This window comes from Eleutherodactylus coqui, chromosome 7 (assembly GCF_035609145.1).
Source record: "Eleutherodactylus coqui strain aEleCoq1 chromosome 7, aEleCoq1.hap1, whole genome shotgun sequence".
Taxonomy (NCBI): domain Eukaryota; kingdom Metazoa; phylum Chordata; class Amphibia; order Anura; family Eleutherodactylidae; genus Eleutherodactylus; species Eleutherodactylus coqui.
Window position 1 is genome coordinate 44,029,384 of NC_089843.1, and position 23,184 is coordinate 44,052,567.

The following is a 23,184-nucleotide window of genomic DNA, read 5'->3' on the forward strand; positions in this document are numbered from 1 at the left end:
GCCGCGGTTTAAGCCGCGGCGGCTTTGAAGCGGCCCGGCCGCTTGCTTTTCCGTTGCGGCCGGCTCTCCCATAGAGGAGAGCGCGGCCGTGATGTAAATAAACAAAAAAAGAAAAGTAAACAGACATGCTGCTTCTTTTAAAACCGCGGCGGATTAGCCGTCCCGTGTGGACGAGGTTTCTGAGAAACCTCGTCTACATGGCTGGCTAATCCCGAGATTAGCGGCCGTGGGCGGTTTTGCCGCGGGCGGATCTGCTGCGGCAGAACTGCGGCAAATCTGCCCTGTGTGAACCTGGGCTTTGGATTCCTTACCACTTGGGCTCCCTCCAGCCGTACAGTGCATGTTCCCCATCAGTGAAGTACTGTGATTCACAGCAACATTGTAAGGCGATAAGTTCACATTATGTTGCACCAAGTTTGTTATGTTAAAACTGGTTCAGACTGTTGTGTCTTCAAGAGGGGACAGGAACAAAGGAGTGTGTCTTCAGCTCGAAAAGGAGAGGAAGCAGTGCAGGATGGGTGAGGCAGCAGAGAGTTTCTTCCGGAAGCAGTACAGTGCAGCCTTTACAGAGTACCATCGTATGGATCATTGCTCCCATGAGGGGAATAGAAAGGGCTTTCTGTACAAACAGATGACATGATGTAATGTAATGGTAAAAACAACTAACACTGTTATTGTTGTTAAAATAAAAAAGGTTAATCTGTTATTGAAATAGCTTCTTAGCCTGATTATGAGGCTTTTCCCCAGACCCTTCAATGTACCCCATGCAGCTGGGGTCTCTTCCTCTTGTGAACATTGCATGAACCCGTATGGCTAGAACCTGGACACCTTCCTGTTAAGGAGGAAAAAACAACTCCAGTTTATGGAAGAAAGAGTGAGCGTAGACTGTAAGGCTTGTCTGGTCCTCCCAGTTTGTGTTAAGCTTCTCCTAGCACCAACTCCCCTACATCACCTTCATCATTTTGTTGCAGGTTATTACAATTAGCATGAAGTTTTCTTTGGTCATATACACAAAAGACAAGTCTGTATTTTCACTAAGCTGGTTGGCTGCATGAAACAGCTGCTGATTGGTGCTTCACATTGTGCTGAGATTTCCTGCTGTGAAGGCGATGCAATTGCTCCATTTGGCTTTAGAGCACTCAGCTGTTCACATGGCTGCCATGGAAAGAATTTTGAGTTATCAATGATTTAAAGAAGTTCAGAGTATTACACATTGTATGTAGGGGGTGTGTGCGGTACTGGTGTATCCTGATGCCACCAGGAAGTACTGGTGGAGACCAAATTGACAGGGAAGTGATGCCCACTGTACATGATTGGCTGCACAGCTGGCTAGGCTGCAGGTCCTGGCAGCCCACTAAGGATGTATATTCCATGCATATCGTGGACCCCGCTGCAGCCAAGCAGCCCCAGCTGCAAAGGCCTCCCCTTCCAGCGGCCCCTCATTTGTAAAGCTTGGAGCGGTATCCACAGCACGAAGGCCACAGTGCCCTAAAGCGTGTTTCCTGGCGAAGGGCCACAAGGCGCACCCGCCCCCCATGTAAGTTGGACATTGCGCCTGGCGGCAGGGAGGCGACAGCGCCAGGGGAAACACAGTGACGGCCACTGGCCACAGACTGCAGGGATCCCACAGCGCCGTGGGACACTAAAATTACTGCATCAGGAGAGCAGGGAGGCTAAGGTGGCGTGGGACTGTCACATACACCCGGGTAACAGCAGTGGAGCACAGCGCCAGGTAAGATTCAGTGAGCATGGCTCTCTCAAGCACGCAGGCAACAGTGCTGATACTGTGACACATAGCTGGCTTACAGGGCTGAAGCAGTGCCTAATTACTGACATGCAAGGCATTGTGCCCTTAATTCACTGCAGCACCTTCCAGGATTTTGCGCTATTCCACCAATCTGGAGCTAGGGCTGGGACAGGGGCATTTCTCCATGGAAGCCCTGTCAAAGCTTTAACTTCCAGTGGTGTCAAGATATACTAGTAATGGGGTGTCCATTGTTTGGGTTGGGGCAAGTCTAGTATTTGGAGCACCTTACTACATTTTGTTCTCCATAATAAATGCACACAATGATACTGCATATATTGCTCCATACACTTTATTGCATTAAGATTGCACATTGATAAAGAAATGTAACCATGTAAACACATATTTTTTTCCATATCTTCAGCAGCAGATTTGTATTTTATTGTCTAGTTCAGTCATTACATTTTATTAGAAGTTATAATTGTGCTGCATAATTATGGTAATCATCAGTTTGGAAAAATCTACTCAAGTTCTAGGTTGCCGATCACATGGCAGCATTTTGGTCAGTATGAGTGGAGTAGCTATAGTGATTACAGAGGTCAGTATTGCACCCAGTCACCTAGATTAGGGATGCCCTCTCAATAGAGATGAGCGAGTAGTGCCTTAGCCGAGTATCCTCCCACTCGTCTCTAAAGATTCGGGGGCCGGCAGGGAGCGGTGGGGGAGAGCGGGGAGGAACGGAGGGGAGATCTCTCTCTCCCTCTCCCCCCCCCCCCCCCCCGCTCCCCCCTGCTCACCGCCGCAACTCACCTGTCAACTTCGCTGGCAGCCGAATCTTTTCAGACGAGCGGGAGGATACTCGGCTAAGGCACTACTCACTCGAGTAGTTAGCCTTAGCGAGTATACTCGCTCATCCCTACCTCTCAAACTAACATGGCTGGGCCTTGGTCACATGAACTTTACAAATGAGAACTTTGTGATCGCTTCTTTCTATCAGTGCAAAAAGCCCCTGGTGTCATCTGTCACAAATCCCTCAGTGGGCTCCATGTGTAATATGCCCTTCACAGCCTTGCTATATGCGCTATACATGGTACCGGGCTCAGGAGCCCTGGAATGTTTACACTGAGTACCCTTAAATTTTCCAACTAATTGTCCTCAGGGCTTCACCTCTGTGTGAGGAACAAAAGTCTTCTCTTCAGCAGTGAAAAGGTTATAGCCTTTAACTTAGGTCCAATGCCCACGGATGGTTTTTGCTGTGGAATTGACAGCCGGATGCCCACCGCGAATTCTACAGCAATGTCCCTCCATTGCATGCTATGTTAAAAGATTCTTCCATGCCCACGAGTGGAAAACTGCAGCATGCTCTATTTTCTGCAGGAAATCGCACGGATGGCTTCTATTGCAGTCAAAGGCAGCTGTTCGATCTGTGGCGAGTCGCCGCATATCCACATCCTCGCCAGCGTCATGCCCCGCACTACACAGGCTTTAGTATTTGAGCACTGATATCTGTGATTGGCTTCAGCAGCCTGTGACATCCCTTAAATGGGCTGCTGCAGGCTGTCCAGCTCTGAGAATGGTGCCCTAGGGAGCCAATTTAGTTGATCATACAATTGTTTATTATGTTTATACTTGAGGTGCAGAAATAAAAAAAATAACTCAGAAATCCTTGTTAAATTGCACAAAGGGAACACTATTACTTTGCAAGCATAGAGGGATATCATTACTTTTTTGTGGTACAAAGTAGGCATTATTACTTAGTAGGAGGTCACATAGGGGAATTATTACTATGTGGGGCATAAACATGTAATATTACAGTGTAGGGGCACAAAGCAGACACTGTTTCTTGTGTTGGTCACTATGGGGGAATTAGGGAGATAGGGAGGTATTTGGGTGGGGTAGGGACGGGGGTAAGCCTCTGATATTTGTTTATGAAGCAATTATTTTGGTATTGAGTATCTGTTAATGTAAATACCCAATTGTGTAATACATCTTAGATAGAGCATATCTTGCGTAATTGAATCATAGATGAATCATAATCAAGAGCAAAATCAGCAAATATCAGCAGAACCAGCAAATATCAGCAAATAACCTGCATAGAAATACATTCATGGCTATGAAGTTTTCATGTTCTATGGCTTCTTCAGTTTTTGGGCAATGATAAATATGCTTCCCTCATGGTCTATAGCATCAGTGCGCATAACTCTATCAAACTTTGACAAATAATCAATTTCAAAACCTTCCTCAGCGAGTACCTTCCTATAAAATATCTCATCACGAGGTAAGTAGTGAAACTTGTCTTCTCCAACATTAAAATAAGAGGCATTAATAGCTGCGTGTGATAAGAGATATCCCCCAGGTTTGATTACATCAGACATTTTCCTTAGGTTAGATCTGAATTCATCATCATCCTTGCTGATTGTTTCCAGAATCCCTATATTTGTGACAATGTCGGCTTTTGGCAGTGATAACGCATCTGCAGGGCTCCCTTCGCTTGGGTCCCATTTCAAAATCTTGCCAATCTTTCTTCTTAGCTTTTCTTCTTCATCTTCCAACTCATCACTGAAAAATATAAACATTACAAGACATATATGCGTATTACTTACTGAATCAAAGACAATTCAACCCACTTCCGGTGTTCCTGAATTCGTATGTGTATAAATCATGTGTGGCCTTTCCCTTCTTAAATCAACCATTTTTGCTTAGGGGAGCGTTGTCCAGGTTCTGAGTATAGATTACTTATCCTCAATAATGTGCTGGTGTATGGAGCCAGAAACAGACAGCTCTGTATACTTTATAGCCATCCGACTTTGTATTACAGACACCTCTCCTATTATTTAACCCTTAATGACGCCGCCCCCCCCCCTTTTTTTCCATTTTCGTTTTTTTCCTCCCCCCTTCAAAAAAATTGTAACTCCTTTTATTCATCCATCGACGTCACTGTATGAGGGCTTGTTTTTTGCAGGACGAGTAGTATTTTTAAATGGTGCCATTTACTATACCATATAATGTACTTAAAAACTTTAAAAAAATTCTAAGTGGAGTAAAATGAAAAAAAAAAAAAGCAACATTCTGTCATCTTGCAGTGCGTCTTGTTTCTACGGTGCACATACTGTAAATGACATGATACCTTTATTCTATGGGTCAGTGCGATTACAAAGATACCAAACTTGTACAGTTTTTTTTACTGTAGTAATCTTTTTTTTTTTTCAAAGACAATTATTTTTATTCGATTATTTTCTGCCGCCATTTTCCGCGCACAATAACTTTTTCATATTTCCGTCAACGTAGTTATGTGAGGGCTCATTTTTGCAGGATTTCCTTTAGTCTACATAAGTACCAATTTAGAATACATACGACATTTTGATCGCTTTTTATTGCGATTTTTCTGGGAGACAGGGTAACTGAAAAAGTACATTTCTGGTGTTCTTTTTTTTTTTTTACCGGACGACGTTCACCATGCGGGGAAAATAATGTGCTACTTCGATAGATAGGACTTCTATGGACGCGGCAATACCAAATATGTGTTTTTCTTTAATGATGTAGATTTTTTTATTATAGATATGGGTGCATGCGGTTCCCAGGCACATTATTACTGTTATCCATTGGATAATAGTGATCATGTAAAGTTAAAATAAAAGGTTTAAAAAGTTTCATGTTGCCTTACGGATTTTATCTGTGAGGGGAGACGAAATTACATAACTAAGGTCCCCAGATTTGTCTCACAATGGGATCTTAATTCGAGGATCATACCCTGGCTTCTGTGCATGCGCTTGTCAGCAAAACGGTGGACGTATGCACAAAAGTCAAGGATTGCCAAGGAAATTCTAAATCTCTCTGCTCTTGGCTAGAGATGTCACGGGGGGGGGGGGGGGGGGGGCGGAAAAGGGGGGGGGGGCGCGGTATGTGATTCCTGGGCACATGATCACCATTATCCAATGGATAATGGCGATCATGTAAAAGTAAAAAGAAGTTGAAGTTTCATCTCCCCTCACGGATACAATCGGTGAGGGGAGATAAAACTGTTTACCGGAGGCCTCCGTATTTGAATCCCGACGTGATCCTCCTTCACGGACCTTACCCTAGATTCTGCGCATGTGTCCATTGGCAAAATTCCACACATATGCGCAGTAGGTGGAAAGGGCCCAGGAAATTTAAAATCTCCTTACTTCTGGCAACTAAAGGTGGCCAATAGCCTGGAGCAGTGAAGGGTGGCATCATTGAGTGGTCCCCAGTTTCACACGACAGGATAGGAATTACAGATTTCACAGGTATTTGATCAGCGGTAATACGCGGATCAATCAAATGCAGTGGATTACACAATTCCACTCACATTAGCGGGTTGGAATGATGTAATCCACTTGCAGAGAACAGAACGCAGCATGTCCTATTTTACTGCGGATATCCGCAACATAGAGCCCATTGTGCTCTATGATCGCAGATACACCCGCAGCCCATACATAACTACATTGTGCATGGGCTGCGGGTATCCATGTCATCGCTAAGCGATGGTGCGGGAAATGCAAACAAAAAACAGGTGTACTGCGCATGACCGTCTGTGTGAGTACATTACGTGGCTGTACGCAGGACCACGGCCGGGCTTACAGCTGGGATATGCTGCTGGCCTTCGCAAGTGGATTCCACATATGGCCATTTAAACCTGGCGTTATTTAGAGTACTACCTGTAATATGTAATTTACAAGAAGCCCCGGGAATGTTCGCCTTTCTGCAGTTCCAGGAGTAACTTGCTGAGCGCCTTCTGTGTGAGACCGCCGCACCTCCACAAGCTTACAAAGCTTCAGAGAATGCCACTTTTTACACCCCATCACTGCCACTGAGGTCAAGAAATGTTTCTGAACACAGGAAAAACAGGAGTATCCATTTTGAGGTGTAAATTCTCATTTTCATGTGCAGCATAGAAAATAAAAACTGCCTTTAAATGAAGTATTTGCAAAAATATGACATTTTAGTTTTTCTCCTCTAAAATGCATTAACTCCTGAAAAAAAACTGTGGGCACAAAATACTCATGACACCCATCAGTGAATACAATAAGGGGTGTAGTTTTTAAAATTGGGTGATTAGTGGGGGTATCTATCATTCTGACACCTATGAACCTTTGCAATCTTGGCCTGGTGTAGAAAATCAAAGTGTTCCTCAAAATGTTGATAACCAATGTTAAATTTATATGTCTCCTAAATGGTTAAAAAAATGAAAGTTTTTTAAATGTGCATTCAGAATAAAGTAAACAGATGGAAATATATATCTTATTAAAAAGGTGTACATTATGTTTGCACATATTTGAGATATTGCAATTGAAAATGTAAAAGAGAATAGTTTTTTTTTTTTCATTTTTTTCCCCCAATTTGGCGTTTTTAATAAATATACACAATTTCTATCAGGCTAATTTCGCCACCTAAATGAAGTACAATATGTGGTGAAAAAGCTGTGTCAGAATCACTTGGATATGCAAAACCTTTACGGAGTTAATTTTTGTTAAAGTGACACATGTCAGATTTCCAAAATTTAGCTTTGTCACTAAGGCGCAAACAGGCTTTGTCACTAAGGGGTTAATGAAGACATTAAGCATCAGCTGGAACAACTCTGTAAGAGAGAGGTAAGTGCTTCCCAGATTTTTTCTCAGACTTGTGTAAGATAGGCAATGTCGAATACTGTGCGAACCATGAGGCTGAAGTTCTGAGATGAACTATGTTTGGTTTTTCAGGTGCCAGGCAGAAGGCCTATACCTCGATAGCAATGGACAATGTGTATGTCATTTAATGGTTAGATGTCCTAACATTTTATTTTGACTTCCTAATTGCTGGGACATAACCTTGCTGTGAAGTGCAATAAAGGTTAAAGGGGTTGTCTCGCGGCAGCAAGTGGGGTTATACACTTCTGTATGGCCATATTAATGCACTTTGTAATGTACATCGTGCATTAAATATGAGCCATACAGAAGTTATTCACTTACCTGCTCCGTTGCTGGCGTCCCCGTCTCCATGGATCCGTCTAATTTCGCTGGCTTCTTGCTTTTTTAGACGCGCTTGCGCAGTTTGGTCTTCTGCCTGGTGAATAGGGCCGCTCGTGCCCCATGGGAGAAGACCCGCGGTCCACTGTGGGAGAAGACCAGCGGCGCCATCTTTAAAAGAAGAATAGAAGAAGCTGCAGAACGCTGATGCAGGTAAGTGCAATGTGCTTTTTAAAAACTAACCTATGCTTTCTTTTTAACAGGGCAGAATGCGGGGGTAAGTGAAAATATTTTTTTTTCGCTTTTGCTGCGAGACAACCCCTTTAAGATATCCAGTTTTAAATAGAATCCAATGTATTGGAATGCTTTTCGTGTGTAAGCCAACCATATTCAGCAATTCCATGAACTACTGCAAGTGATCCTTAAAGCACTTGTACCAGAATAGGAAGTTATCCCCATCCACGGGATAGGGGATTACTTGCTGATCAGTGGGGGTCTTACCACTGAGACCCCCGCCGATCTCAAGAAGAGGAGTCCTGTAGCCCTTGTCCTAGTCACTGTGGGGTCACTGTGCCTCCCACAGTGAGGAAAAGACTGAATGGAGGACTCAGACCTGCCATCCAGAGGCAGGACTTAATATTGAAAAAAAAAAATTGTTTGTTGCATAGCCCCTGATTTTCCCATCCTGGAAGCAGCAGATTAGACTCACTGCCTCATTCCTCTAGGTATCCTCCCAAGCTTCTGCAATGGGGTGGTCAGTGGCCCATGATTTATGAATGACCATGAATCTGTTTGCTGCCTGTTCTGACCTATGTCTATGTAATCAACTTTGTCTTTGTCTGTTCTTTGGTTACATGCTACAGTGCCGCTGAATGTCCATATCAGCTGCCATTGAACCAAAACTACTCTTAAAGGGGTTGTCCCGCGCCAAAACTGTTCTTTTTTTTTTGCATAGGCCCCCCATTCAGCGCAGGACAAACCCAAGGGATGTGTTGAAATTTAAAAAAAAAAAATTTACTTACCCGAATCCCCTCTCTGCAATTTCTTCCTTCTTTTCCTCCAAGATGGCCGCCGGGATCTTCACCCACGATGCACCGCGGGTCTTCTCCCATGGTGCACCGTGGGCTCTGTGCGGTCCATTGCCGATTCCAGCCTCCTGATTGGCTAGAATCGGCACACATGATGGGGCGGAGCCACGCGAAGATGCGTAGAAGGGGGCGGAGCCAGAACGCGTGCCCGGACCGACCAGTAGGGAGAAGACCCTTCTGCGCAAGCGCGTCTAATCGGGTGATTAGACGCTGAAATTAGACGGCAAAATGGAGACGGGGACGCCAGCGCAGGGAAGGTGAGTATATAACTTCTGTATGGCACGTATTTAATGCACGATGTATATTACAAAGTGCATGTATATGGCCATACAGAAGTGTTTAACTTAATCTGTCATCGCGGGACAACCCCTTTAAGTTAAGAGCCTGGAGGTCCTGCAGCTAAAAGCAGATCCCCCGTGCAGGGGTTAAAGGATAACAACTAGCAGACCACTAGGTGCTTCTTTCAGTATTAGCCCAAAATCAAATCAGTCGGTAGCACCTACTGTGTGACATTTAGTTACATTTTAAGAATGCAAAGATTTGGAGGTGGATACAATTCATGTGTTTTTAACATTGAAAGGGTCTAATTAAAGGGAAGCTATCATCATCTTTATGCTGTGCTACTTGAGGGCAGCATAGGATAGTGGTATGATCGTTGATTGCTGTCATATGTCTATCTGATGTATTTATAAAGCAGATTGTCAGAAATTTTGTATTTTATCAGCAGTGGTCATGTATAGAGGAGTACAGGAAGTAGTCCTTGATATTTCCATGAGCCTCAAGTTAGCATCAGCCACCCTTCATCCACTAATTAACAGCTGTCTGCCTATTACTGTGAATAGAGAGGTGACGGTCAATCAGTGGTTGAAGAGTGTGGTCAGCATTGCTAGCCTGAAGCTAATTAATATCAAGAGGACTACTTCCTGTAGCCCTTTATGCATAGTTGCTACTAATAAAATGTAAGTCTCTGACAAAATGATTTACAGATATATCAGACAGGCAGATCACTGCAATCAGCATGCCGGTCACTACCATTTGCTGCCTTTCAGAAAATGCAGCATCAAGTTGTGACAAATTCCCTTTAAAGGGGTTTTCGATGACTTTGAAAACTGGTTAAAGGGATTGTCTAAAGTTAATGTTAATATTAAAATGTGTAAACATAGTAAAGCACTCATACTTGTCTCTCTCCAAGTGTCGCCCGCCAGCAGCTCGGGATCTTCTTGCTCAGGTAATGTTTACAGGCTGCCGTCAGCCTCTCCCATACTGTAAACCTTCTATTGCAGCTGGTTTATGGGACGGCAGATCCTGACTGCAGTCTGTAAACATTGTGTCAGCAGAAAACTGGAGCCATCAGTGGGGGACATACAGGGAGCAGGTAGATGTGAGTATGAGCACTTTGTTCTGTTTGCACATGGGGACCTATTTTTCTACAGGACATTTATCTTAGCCAACCCCTGTAAGTGTAGAGGATGGAATAAAATAAAGCACTATCCAGTACTTACCTGTACCTTTTTACACATTTTTCATTGGGATCAGAAGAAATACGTTTTTGGAGGTATTTTGGGGGTTTGTGTCATTTAAAAAGAAAAAGCATGGCATGATATGGATAAAGCCTTTTTTTAGTAGTTTTTGAATAAGCTTTGAAAACACCACCAATAACAAAAAAAAAAATATTTTACAAATGCAACAATGCAAAAAAAAGCCACAAAAAGGACTATGACAATAGTTTATCAAAACTAATGGGATTGTATTACTAAAATCAGCTCTAAAATATGGGTCCTCAAAAACCTCAACAAAATCAGCTGTTAGACAACCCCCATAAAATGTAGACAAATAAACTCTAGAGAACAGCTACATAGGGTAAATATGCAGTGGATTTTCCATTGTGTGAAGTGGATGAATCAACCAGTGTTGCAGATTTTAAATCTGCAGCATGCCAGTGTAAGCTGTGGATTTTCATAGTGAACTCCACCAATTGAAATCGATAAGGTGAATTCCATGGCAAATCCAGAACAAAATCCAAATTGATTGGTGTGAAGATCTGGTGTGTAAAATCAACCCTGTGTGGCCGTACATTTATAGCTATACTCATGTCATGTAGCCTTAAGGTGTGGGAGACAATACTACACCTGTTTCTTTTTAACTGCTGTAAGATTTCTGTGCAATGAACCCAATCAAAAGCATCTGGGTCTTCATTCTTCCATTTTTCAATTTCCTTCAGGCTGGCATCATTTAATTTTAGAACGGTAATCTCCTCTACGTCACTCATTGTAAGACAATGAAAAAATATGGGACCAGCACTGCAATCAATCACGGTTTTTCCAGTAACCATACCTAAAGTGGTAAAATGCAAGAAATATATTACAATCTTCATTAACTTAAAGAAGTACCAAGTTCAGCCAGACTTTCTCTTACTTTTTACTGCATGAATGGCACCGTGTGCAGAGACTTAAAAATACCAGAAACTTTATGCAACTCAAAATGGAATTTACAATGAATAGGGTCCATGTGGAGCCATTGGAATATGAATGTATGATGACGGTCAGGAGATCCATGATGCTACTGTGAGAAGATGCTTACTTGTATGGCATTTACTTACTTATTTGAACTTCTGATTTGGTTATTTTTTTCATTAAAGCGGTTGTGCCAAAATTACAAGTTATTCTTTATCCACAAAATACAGGATAATTTGCTGATAAGTAGAGGTAACACCACTGAGAACCCTACTGATCTCAAGAACAGAGATCCCATGTCACCTGTACTCCTCACTGTGGGGTGACTGCGCCTCCCCCTGAGAAGACAGAATGGAGACGAATGGTGTCCTGTATTCCCCTCTGCCTATCACTATAAAAGGTCCACGTTTTTGATGGTGATAGAGAACAATGCTTTCATCCGCGGGTGCAGCCTACATATTGTTTAGGTATCGCTGCTGTCCGCTGGTGGAGAAGAGAAGTCTGGGGAAATCCAGGCTTTGTTCATCTTGATGAGTGTAAGCCTGTCGGCACTGTCGGTTGACAGGAGGGTACGCTTATCTGTGATGATTCCCTCAGTCGCACTAAACACCCTCTCTGACAAGACGCTAGCCGCAGAACAAGCAAGCACCTCCAGGGCATACAGCGCGAGTTCAGGCCACGTGTCCAGCTTCGACACCCAGTAGTTGTAGGGGGCACAGGCGTCACGGAGGACGGTCGTGCGATCGGCTACGTACTCCCTCACCATCCTTTTACAGTGCTCCCGCCGACTAGCCTTGACTGGGGAGCGGTGACACAGTCTTGCTGGGGAGCCAGAAAGCTGTCAAAGGCCTTAGAGTGTTCCCCTGCCTGTGCTGTACCTGCTGCCTGATCTCAGCGCCTCCCCTGCTACCTGGCTCTCGGAACTGCGCCTTCTGCCACTAGCGCTGTCCATGTTGGAGTTGGTATTCCACTATAGCCCTACGCTGTTCATAGAGCCCGGCCAACATGTGGAGCGTAGAGTTCCACCGTTTGGGCACGTCGCACAGCAGTCGGTGCACTGGCAGATGAAACCGATGTTGCAGGGTGCGCAGGGTGGCAGCGTCCGTGTGGGACTTGCGGAAATGTGCGCAGAGCCGGCGCACCATTCCGAGCAGGTCTGACAAGCGTGGATAGCTTTTCAGAAACCGCTGAACCACCAAATTAAAGACGTGGGCCAGGCATGGCATGTGCGTGAGGCTGCCGACCTGCAGAGCCGCCACCAGGTTACGACCGTTGTCACACACGACCATGACCAGTTGGAGGCTCAGCGGCGCAAGCCAGCGGCCGGTCTGCTCTGTCAGACCCTGCAGCAGTTCGTGGGCCGTGGGCCTCTTATCTCCTAAGCTGAGCAGTTTCAGCAAGGCCTGCTGACGCTTGCCCACCGCTGTGCTGCCACGCCGCGCAACACCGACTGCTGCCGACGTGCTGCTGCTGACACATCTTGATTGCGAGACAGAGGTTGCGTAGGAGGAGGAGGAGGAGGGTGGTTTAGTGGAGGAAGCATACACCTCCACACATACCAGCACCGAGCTGGGGCCCACAATTCTGAGGGTGGGTAGGACGTGAGCGGTCCCAGACTCTGACTCGGTCCCAGCCTCCACTAAATTCACCCAATGTGCCGTCAGGGAGATATAGTGGCCCTGCCCGCCTGTGCTTGTCCACGTGTCCGTTGTTAAGTGAACCTTGGCAGTAACCGCGTTGGTGAGGGCACGTATAATGTTGCGGGAGACGTGGTCGTGCAGGGCTGTGACGGCACATCGGGAAAAGTAGTGGCGACTGGGAACTGAGTAGCGCAGGGCCGCCGCCGCCATCATGCCTTTGAAAGCCTCCGTTTGCAAAACCCTATATGGCAGCATCTCCAGGCTGATAAATTTGGCTATGTGCACGTTTAACGCTTGAGCGTGCGGGTGCGTGGCGGCGTACTTGCGCTTGCGCTAGCGACGGCTGAACAGTGCGCTGAGAGACATTGGTGGATGGGGCCGAGGACAGCGGAGGTGAGGGTGTGGGTGCAGGCCGGGAGACGGTAGTGCCTGTGTCCTGAGGAGGGGGTTGGATCTCAGTGGCAGGTTGGGGCACAGGGGGAGAGGCAGCGGTGCAAACCGGAGGCAGCGAACGGCCTTCGTCCCACCTTGTGGGGTGCTTGGCCATCATATGTCTGCGCATGCTGGTGGTGGTGAGGCTGGTGCTGGTGGCTCCCTGGCTGATCTTGGCGCGACAAAGGTTGCACACCACTGTTCGTCGGTCGTCTGCACTCTCAGTGAAAAACTGCCAGACCTTTGAGCACCTTGGCCTCTGCAGGGTGGCATGGCGCGAGGGGGCGCTTTGGGAAACAGTTGGTGGATTATTCGGTCTGGCCCTGCCTCTACCCCTGGCCACCGCAATGCCTCTTCCAACCTGCCCTGCTGCTGCCCTTGCCTCCCCCTCTGAAGACCTGTCCTCAGTAGGCGTAGCAAACCAGGTGGGGTCAGTCACCTCATCGTCCTGCTGCTCTTCCTCCGAATTCTCTGTACGCTCCTCCCTTGGACTTACTCCAATTGTGAGGGTATATGTATATATTGCCATATGTTTTTTTATGCTTTATACCTATATGCAAGTTTTATTCAATTCCAAATGAGAAAAAACTTATATGTCGCCTTACATCAGATATTCCAAGGCTTTGCAAGGCTGAGAGAGATGTTCTAGAAATTCAGAGATGATACCGAACCAGACATGAAGGCCGCATGTACTTGGCCGTTTTCCCAGAAGCAAGATATCAAGATGTTCCACTATGTATATGATTTTCACTGTCTTAGGCCGGAAATCCGGACTTCCCATATATGGAGAATGCATGCTTAAGCCGTTTTCTTAGAATTGAGTGGGTGATTCTTTGCACTGGAGTTAATTGAATACGTGATTTTCTGTACATAAGCCAGAGGCGCCGTAGCAAGATAACGGCTGTTTTCACTGTCTCAGGCCGGAAATCCGGAATGCCCATATATGGTTATGAGCCCATCACCCCTTGATGGTGATGGGACAAAGGGTATAAGATCTCATGTAATCTGTAATAAAGCACGACGACGGCGAGAGCCATGTCCCGTGTGAGAAACTATACCAGACTTCCGTGTGGTGTTTTCTTCTTATCGCCGGCAGCGGGCAAGTGGGGTGGGCCCGATTGGTGCTGTACTTAGAATAGAATTACCCTGACAAATGGCGCTCGAACGTGGGGCGGTAAAACCAGGAGCTTACAGCGCAATTCACTCGGATCCACGCCACGGGGAAGCCGTCCTGCTGCAAACCGAGCCTGATCAACTCACAGAACTCCAGGTAAGGCCAGCATATATTTATGTTGTGTTTTACACTGTGAGTCTTGCAGCAGGACTGACTATCTGTGGTTTGTGACCGGACGGGTTGGGTTAAGAGTTCTACACGGTAACTCGTGTGGGCTCCGGGTTTGCCGCCATGGACCACTGACCGTGATATGCGCACCAATCGGTCACCCGGAAACTAGTCTGTAGTTTATTTGTTGTTGAAGTCCGTAGTGTTTTAACGATAGTGAAGGTTGTTTGTTGTATCTGCAGAATTTTTTTTTCTCTTACTTTTCATTTGGTCTCACAGACGAAGGAACCCTCCGTTTGAGTTTATTTAGTCGTTAATGGTTTAGCTGAGAGGGATGCACTCTGTGAGATAGGTCCCATAGACGAAGGAACCCTCCGTTTTAGTTTAGTTTAGTTGTTGATGGTTTAGCTGAGGAGAGGGATGCACTCTTTGGGACTGGTTCCATAAGAAGAAGATGCCTTCGGTTGTTTTGCCATATATAAGGGGCTGACAATTCGGGTCAGAAGGATGCACTCTATGGAGCGTGTTATTTTTATTGTTGTTGTTGTTGTAATATGCGTAAGACCTTATTAAAGAAGACAGAGCCCCTCAAGGGCCGCCGCCGTGTGGATGAATTTGTAGAATGTAAGAAAACTTATGAAAATGTGTGACACCGACCCGCACGGCAGATTACAAAATGGTGTCTGGGAGGAGGTCTTTAGGACCCAGAGGCGCCTTGAAAGACCAAGGTTTGCTAGAAGCAGAGAGACAGTCAGAGAAAGTTAAGTATGTACACGTATTAAGAAAGTATCCGTAAGTGAAATGTTGAAAAGTACAGTAAGTGATCAAGAGGGCGTCAGGAGAGTGTCTATTGAAGGTTATATTGGCAGTTAGGTAGGGGAGAGAAGTATAAAGAACAAGCAAGTCGAGAAGAAAGTTACAATGCATGTGATTTGTTGGCAAAGAGAGAGGAAAATGTGTATAATACAAGATAGATAATAGATATGGATATATATGTGTATATATATATATATATATATATATATATACTGTATGTGCAAATAGTTAACTGAGCTTGCTTTTAGAAGAGACGGTTTTGTTGACATGTAGCTGCGAGTCTGTGTAAGCTTTTCAAGGTCAAGAGATAACGAAGCGATAGAAAGAATGCAATAATAACCCTGGATAATATCTCTGCTTGCTGTAAAGGAATGAAGGCTTGAAATGAATTTAATTAATTATACCGTCTTAGTGCAGGAAATATAGCAATTTCTAAGTTATATTCTTACTTATACAGGGGTTGAAAATGAATGTTGCAAGGTCCCAGCATATGTGTTAATTATGAGTTCAAATGCAGGCAATAGTTTACGCTAAAACAATTCAGTCTGTGTTTCATATTCGTAGAGAGATAAGAGATGTTTTGAAAAGGTGGGGGCTTTCAGACTTCACTTTTTGTTCAGGGTCAAATACAGAGAAGTACAGAGAAAGAGAGACAAGGGGGGTTGAAAAATACCCACAGATTCTAAAATACTTCAGCGTTTAATACGGCATATAATAGCTTCAGTAAATAAGAAATATAGAATGTCTCAGTCACTCAGCAAATTTTTTCACATAATTTGTCAAAGATAGCGCTCATTCACAATCTCATCTCAATAGAATCATGTACTTTATAAGATCATAGCACTCACCTCGGTGTTTTTCAACTGATGTATGTTTGTTTGTCAAACTTTTTTTGTCTGTGCATCTGTATGTACTGGGACCCCTTCAATAGGGGGTGACGGAGCAGACTTGAGAGCATGGATGGATGAGAGTTAGTGACCCTTGTTCGGGCTGTGTGGAATGTGTGATGCAGGTAATGACTGGGGATAAAAGTTCCCCCCCCCCCCATGCATGGGACTTTGCTTGGTTGTGATGTGGATGCTTGGACTGTTAAGCTGAAATGAGCTCTGAAGAAAGACGCAATGTGCCAATATCGAAGGGGTGGAGCTAGATGATGTAATAGTACGTAATGTTTCATCCCTCTTCTCGACAAGGGAGGGGGTGAGGAGCTTGAGCAGCTAGTAAAAGTTTTTGTTTTGTTTTTTTTCTCCTGTCTCAGATTTTATAAGACATTGCATGCAGGAACAGACTAATAATGAATTCACTTAAAGGAATATCACATTTCAAATATTAGTAGATGTTTTGTAGATTATTCTTCCCCGGTGTAACTCATGTTTCTGCTATTGGTGCTAACATCTTACAGGCCTTATCTGCATCCATCAAATCTTTTTACAATGTTGTACTAACATAAACCCGGCTACTATTGTTCCAATTGAGTACCCTGGTTTAAAGGGGGGGGAGGAGAAGGCATAGGTGATCTAGGTATTGCAAGTCAGCCATTTTTAAATTCAGCCATTTTTAAATTTTTTGCAAGCCATTTTTAAATTTTTAAATTTTTTTTAACAAGGTTCTGATCTATTTGAAATAGAATACCAGCCTGATTGTCTAGCAGTGATGCAACAAGAAAATTTAAGTTTTAAAAAGTTACTGAAAGCCCTTGTTAATAATGCATATTTTGAGTTGTTTTTTATAGATGGTACCCAGGGTGATTGACGACTCCACACTGGATATACAGTGGTTACACAACAAGATGTCCTAAAAGCAGAATGCCTCCGCATGTCGCAGTACAAGAAGCGGATCTAAAAGCCCTCGCTGGGGCGTGTAGAGTGGTAGAAGGTAAGACGGCAAACATTTACACTGACTCCCGGTATGCATTTGGCATAGCTCATGATTATGGCCCAACATGGAAGGCCAGACAGTTTTTTACCTCAGCAGGACAGCCAATTAAGAATGATGCAGCGGTGCAGTCTCATGGAGGCCCTACTTCTACCTGACAAGGTGGAAAGCTCACACCAATTCCTACACCGGAGAAGCAAGAGGCAACGCCATCACAGGCCACACAGCAAAAGCAGCGGCCCTCAAGCCGTGGAAGAAAAGAAGAATTTGACAATAACTTTGGACTTTGACTACACTTGGACTTTGACTACACTTGGACTTTGATAAAAACTTGGACTTTGATAATAAACTTGGGCTTTGATATGCTAAAGACTTTACAGTTACAAGCCAGCAAGGAAGAAAAGGAAAAATGGACTAAAAAGGGACAGCATATGGTGAACAGTCAACAGCACTTGCCTACCACGGTCCCTGTGCCCCATGATGGCCCAGCTGACGCACGGAAAGACGCACCTCTCAAAGCAGCAATGATGTCAATGCTTGAACGAGGTCGGGTGGCTCCTGGGTTTTCTGTAGCTGCTGCATCATTTGTCCAATTTTGCATGATCTTTGCCGTAAGCAACAGGGCAGAAGTAAATTTGCCACATCACACTTGCCAGGGCCACTCTACCCATTTCAGGGATTGCAAATTGGCTACACTCAGCTCCCACGTGTTGGGAAGCATGAATGTGCTTGTTGTTGATTTCTTTTCAGGTTGGAGAGACCTATTCTGTTACCAAAGTAAATAAGCAGGTAATCGCACAGAAGCTCATGAATGAGGTAACCTGCAGATATGGGGTACCGGAAGTGATTGAGTCAAACAAAGGTACACACTTCACAGGTGAAATAATGCAACACATCATGTCTGTTTTGGGTATATTCCAGGCTTTTCACACACCCTACCGTCCGCGGAGTAGGGGGAAAGTAGATACAAAAGGTAATGAAGAAAATGGGTAAATCTTGAATTGAGTGTCTTCCATTAGTTTTTCTTTTTCTCCGGAGGGTACATGCCACAGTAGCTGAGTTTGAGGAATGATTTTCTTGTTAATGTTGTCATAGGTCCCTCCAATGAATTGTTAATAATGTATTCTGAAGTCTCTGCTTTTCTCCCAGGTCCTACAGATGAGTGTCACAATCTGAAACCAGGTGACAGGGTCTATGTGAAAAAGTTTGAGAGAGAAACCCTGTTTGAATGTCCCTACCAGATGTTGTTCACCACCCCAACTGCAGTCAAGCTCGAAGGAAAGCCCACTTGGATCCACACTTCGCACTGAAAGAACTCATGATCCTGCATATCCTTTACATGCTATAATGTGGTACAATTCCTCCAACACACACCTTTGACTACTGTACACTAGCCCCCTGTTTCAGAATAAATTAATACAATCAAATGTGCAATATGAAGCCTACACTGAGGGTGAGAATCCAACACCGCATCGTGCTAAGAGGGAAGTTGACGCTCCAGGTGGTAACTTTGATCCACATGTATACATAGATACAATAGGAGTGCCAAGGGGGGTGCCAGATGAATTTAATTCTAGAGATCAGGTTAAAGCAGGTTTTGAGTCTTTATTTGCTTTTGTCACTGTTAATAATAATGTAGATTGGATGAATTATATCTATTACAATCAGCAGAGGTTTGTAAACTACATCAGAGATGCTTTGCAAGAGTTAGCCGACCAGTTAGGGCCCACTGCATCCATGGCGTTCCAAAATAGAGTAGCCCTGGATATGGTTTTAGCAGAAAGAGGTGGGGTATGTAACTTCCTGTACGTGTATTATCCCTTTGATCAAAAAGAGTATGAGTAAGGGACTGCATAATGTGACACCAACGTTACCCTTGTTTGAAAAAGATGAAGAGCCAGTTCCGATAATGCCAACCAGATACGTTACCAGAAGAATGGAGAGATGGACTAGTACTGTGTCTGCCCCGGTCTCATAAGATGGACTGTCAGTGGACTTCCCATTTGCCTAGGGAAAGTGCAGAAGACCTTAGGTTCCGGCGAGGGCACACCCTGTGGGGTGTTAACTCGTACAGATAGAGGGTGTGGATGCCCGGAAATAAGCCCAGGGAATCCATGGCCTCCTTCTGAGGTGAGGTAGGGATCCACCCCTTTTAGGAGTAGGGACTTACGGGCAAGTGGAGAAACCCTGACGCAAGGGAGAGACGACCGAGGAAGAGTGCAAGGTCTGATGCTTGATCTCCATATTAAGTTTTTTTAGGGGGGTTTGTGAGGGTATATGTATATATTGCCATATGTTTTTTTATGCTTTATACCTATATGCAAGTTTTATTCAATTCCAAATGAGAAAAAACTTATATGTCGCCTTACATCAGATATTCCAAGGCTTTGCAAGGCTGAGAGAGATGTTCTAGAAATTCAGAGATGATACCGAACCAGACATGAAGGCCGCATGTACTTGGCCGTTTTCCCAGAAGCAAGATATCAAGATGTTCCACTATGTATATGATTTTCACTGTCTTAGGCCGGAAATCCGGACTTCCCATATATGGAGAATGCATGCTTAAGCCGTTTTCTTAGAATTGAGTGGGTGATTCTTTGCACTGGAGTTAATTGAATACGTGATTTTCTGTACATAAGCCAGAGGCGCCGTAGCAAGATAACGGCTGTTTTCACTGTCTCAGGCCGGAAATCCGGAATGCCCATATATGGTTATGAGCCCATCACCCCTTGATGGTCATGGGACAAAGGGTATAAGATCTCACGTAATCTGTAATAAAGCACGACGACAGCGAGAGCCATGTCCCGTGTGAGAAACTATACCAGACTTCCGTGTGGTGTTTTCTTCTTATCGCCGGCAGCGGGCAAGTGGGGTGGGCCCGATTGGTGCTGTACTTAGAATAGAATTACCCTGACACAATTACTACTACCTGAGTGATAAACAACCGTGTCTCATCGTCATCGTCCTCCTCACCCACTGAAAGCTCTTGAGACAGTTGCCGGAAGTCCCCAGCCTCATCCTCCGGACCCCGGGAACTTTCCAAAGGTTGGGCATCGGTCACGACAAACTCCTCCAGTGGGAGAGGATTCGGAACCATTGCTGCCCATTCTGGGCAGGGGCCCGAGAACAGTTTCTGGGAGTCTGCCTGCTCCTCAGAATGTGTCATTGTAATGGAGTGAGGAGGCTGGGAGGAAGGAGGAGCAGCAGCCAGAGGATTCAGAGTTGCAGCAGTGGACGGCGCAGAACTCTGGGTGGTCGATAGATTACTGGATGCACTTTCTGCCATCCACGACAGGACCTGCTAACACTGCTCATTTTCTAATAAAGGTCTACTGCGTGGACCCATTAATTGTGAGATGAATGTGGGGACGCCAGAAACGTGCCTCTCTCCTAATCCCGCAGCAGTCGGCTGCGATACACCTGGACCAGGAGCTCGGCCTGCGTCCACACCCTGATTTGGGCCTCCGCGTCCTCGCCCGCGTCCACGTCCTCTAGGCCTACCCCTACCCTTCAGCATGGTGTATTACCAGTAGTGCAGAAACAGAGCGCTGTGATTAAATGTGCCGCTTATTGGCCTGTGGTTGGAGGCTGACTTCGCTTACGGAACGCACAGCAGAGCCAGGAAAGAATTTTGCGCAAGCCTGCTGTAACACTTAGCTGGCTGCGTATGAATTAGGACAACTACCCCCAGCAGAGACGCAGTACACTGAGGACGGTCACAGGCAGCCCAAATAGATTTTTTTTCCCAAATGTTTTTGGAAAGGCCCACTGCCTATATACACTGTATGTGTCTTCTCTCTCTGCGTCACCACTACTGGCCCTGGAGTAGGTAAAATAACTGCAGACTGTTGCACTGTGGACTGGAATACAGCTGTTATGTAACAGCCAACACAGAGCCAGGAAATAATTTTGCGCAAGCCTGCTGTAACACTTAGCTGGCTGCGTATGAATTAGGACAACTACCCCCAGCACAGACCCAGTACACTGAGGACAGTCACAGGCAGCCCAAATAGATTTTTTTCCCCAAATGTTTTTGGAAAAGCCCACTGCCTATATAGACTGTATATGTCTTTCACTGTCCCTGCCTCCCCACTACTGGCCCTGGACTATGTAAAATTACTGCAGGACGCAATGCTCTGCACAGCCGATATACAAAAAAAAAAATGTGCAACACTGCAAAAAGCAGCCTCAAAAGTACTGCACACGGTCAGATGTGGCCCTAAGACGGACCGTTGGGGTTCTTGAAGCCTGAAATAACTCCTAACACTCTCCCTACAGCAACTCCAGCAAGACAGCACTTTCCCTGAACTATGTCAGAATGCATCTGTGGCGGGAGGGGCCGATTTATATACTCGGGTGACACCTGATCTCGCCAGCCACTCACTGCAGGGGGGTGGTATAGGGCTTGAACGTCGCAGGGGGAAGTTGTAATGCCTTCCCTGTCTTTCTATTGGCCAGAAAAGCGCGCTAACTAGAGATGAGCGAACGTACTCGTAACGAGTACTTACGCACCCGAGTACCGCCATTTTCGAGTACTGCAGTACTCGCGCGTAAAGATTCGGGGGGCGCCGTGGCGGCACGGGGGGTAGCAGTGGGGAGTGGGGCGGAGAGGGAGAGAGAGAGGGCTCCCCCCTGTTCCCCGCTGCTCCCCCCCGCACCGCCGCGCCTCTCCCCGCCCCCCGGCGCCCCCCGAATCTTTTCACCCGAGTACTGAAGTACTCGAAAATGGCGGTACTCGGGTGCGTAAGTACTCGTTACGAGTACATTCGGTCATCTCTAGCGCTAACGTCTCAGAGATGAAAGTGAAAGTAACTCGAACATCGCGTGGTGCTCGTTTCGAATAACGAGCATCTTGAACACGCTAATACTCGAACGAGTATCAAGCTCGGACGAGTACCTTCGCTCATCTCTAATTGTGTATATTGAAATTAGTGGGCTGTCTCTGCAATACAAAGTCACACTGAGTACCCCAAAAAGAAATACAGCTGTATTCTTCCTTAGGGCTCTTACTTATGAGTGTATATCGGCCAGTCGTTTGTCACGGCTGGTCGATATTCCCTGTGATCTAATGCATTGGATTCCAATGCATCAGATCTAGAGATGAGCGAGCACCAAAATGCTCGAGTGCTTGTTACTCGAGTCGAACTTTCAGTGATGCTCGAGAGTTCGTTTCGAGTAACGAACCCCATTGAAGTCAATGGGCGACTTGAGCATTTTTGTATATGACTGGTGCTTCACTAAGGTTTTCATTTGTGAAAATCACCAAAGTCATGTAAAAAACACAGAAATGGATAGGGCAGGCGAGGAGCAACATGCAGGGCTGCATTTCGGGCTCCGAGTTCTCACTATTAAGCCACAATAGTGGCAAGAGTGAGACCCCCCCCCCCCCCCCGCACTGTCAGCATAACGATCGTTCTCCTCTGCCACAGCTGTAACAGCTGTGGCAGAGAAGAACAATGTTAGCCCATTGAATTCAATGGAGCCGGCAATAAAGCCGACTCCATTGAAAGCAATGGGCTGCCGGCGAGCGCGGGATGAATTTTCGGGAAGGGCTTAAAAATATATGCCCTTCCCTGAAAAAGAAACATTTTAGTGCAAAACAAAAAAGAATTTAAAAAAACGTACCTCTCCGCCGCTGCTGTGACCCCCGCGGGCATGAAGAACACATCTGCCGCATGCAGCAGATGTATCCTTTACCCCCGCTAATTAAAAGAATTCCCTGCTGCTACATCTGCCACATCTGTGGCAGATGCAGCAAAAGGAATTCTTCAGTTCTCAACCGCAGCTGTCACACATGACAGCTGCGGTAGAGAATCCTGCTGCCGGCATCCTGTCAATGGCTTTTCAGGAAAAGCCATTTTCCCTGAAAAGCCATTGAAATTAGTGCA

General features: G+C 45.5%; 1 protein-coding gene across 1 annotated transcript in view; it reads right to left on the bottom strand.

Moving 5' to 3' along the window:
• Nucleotides 1–2,525: 2,525 nt before the first annotated feature.
• Nucleotides 2,526–23,184, bottom strand: part of LOC136572409 (nicotinamide N-methyltransferase-like) — a 49,945-nt gene continuing 29,286 nt past the window's right edge. The window contains exons 2-3 of the mRNA XM_066572948.1: nt 10,928–11,132; nt 2,526–4,303 (exon numbers count right to left, since the gene is read on the bottom strand). Of these exons, the coding sequence (XP_066429045.1) occupies nt 3,874–4,303; nt 10,928–11,132 (635 nt within the window). The 3' untranslated portion in view covers nt 2,526–3,873. The remainder of the gene's footprint in view (nt 4,304–10,927; nt 11,133–23,184) is intronic.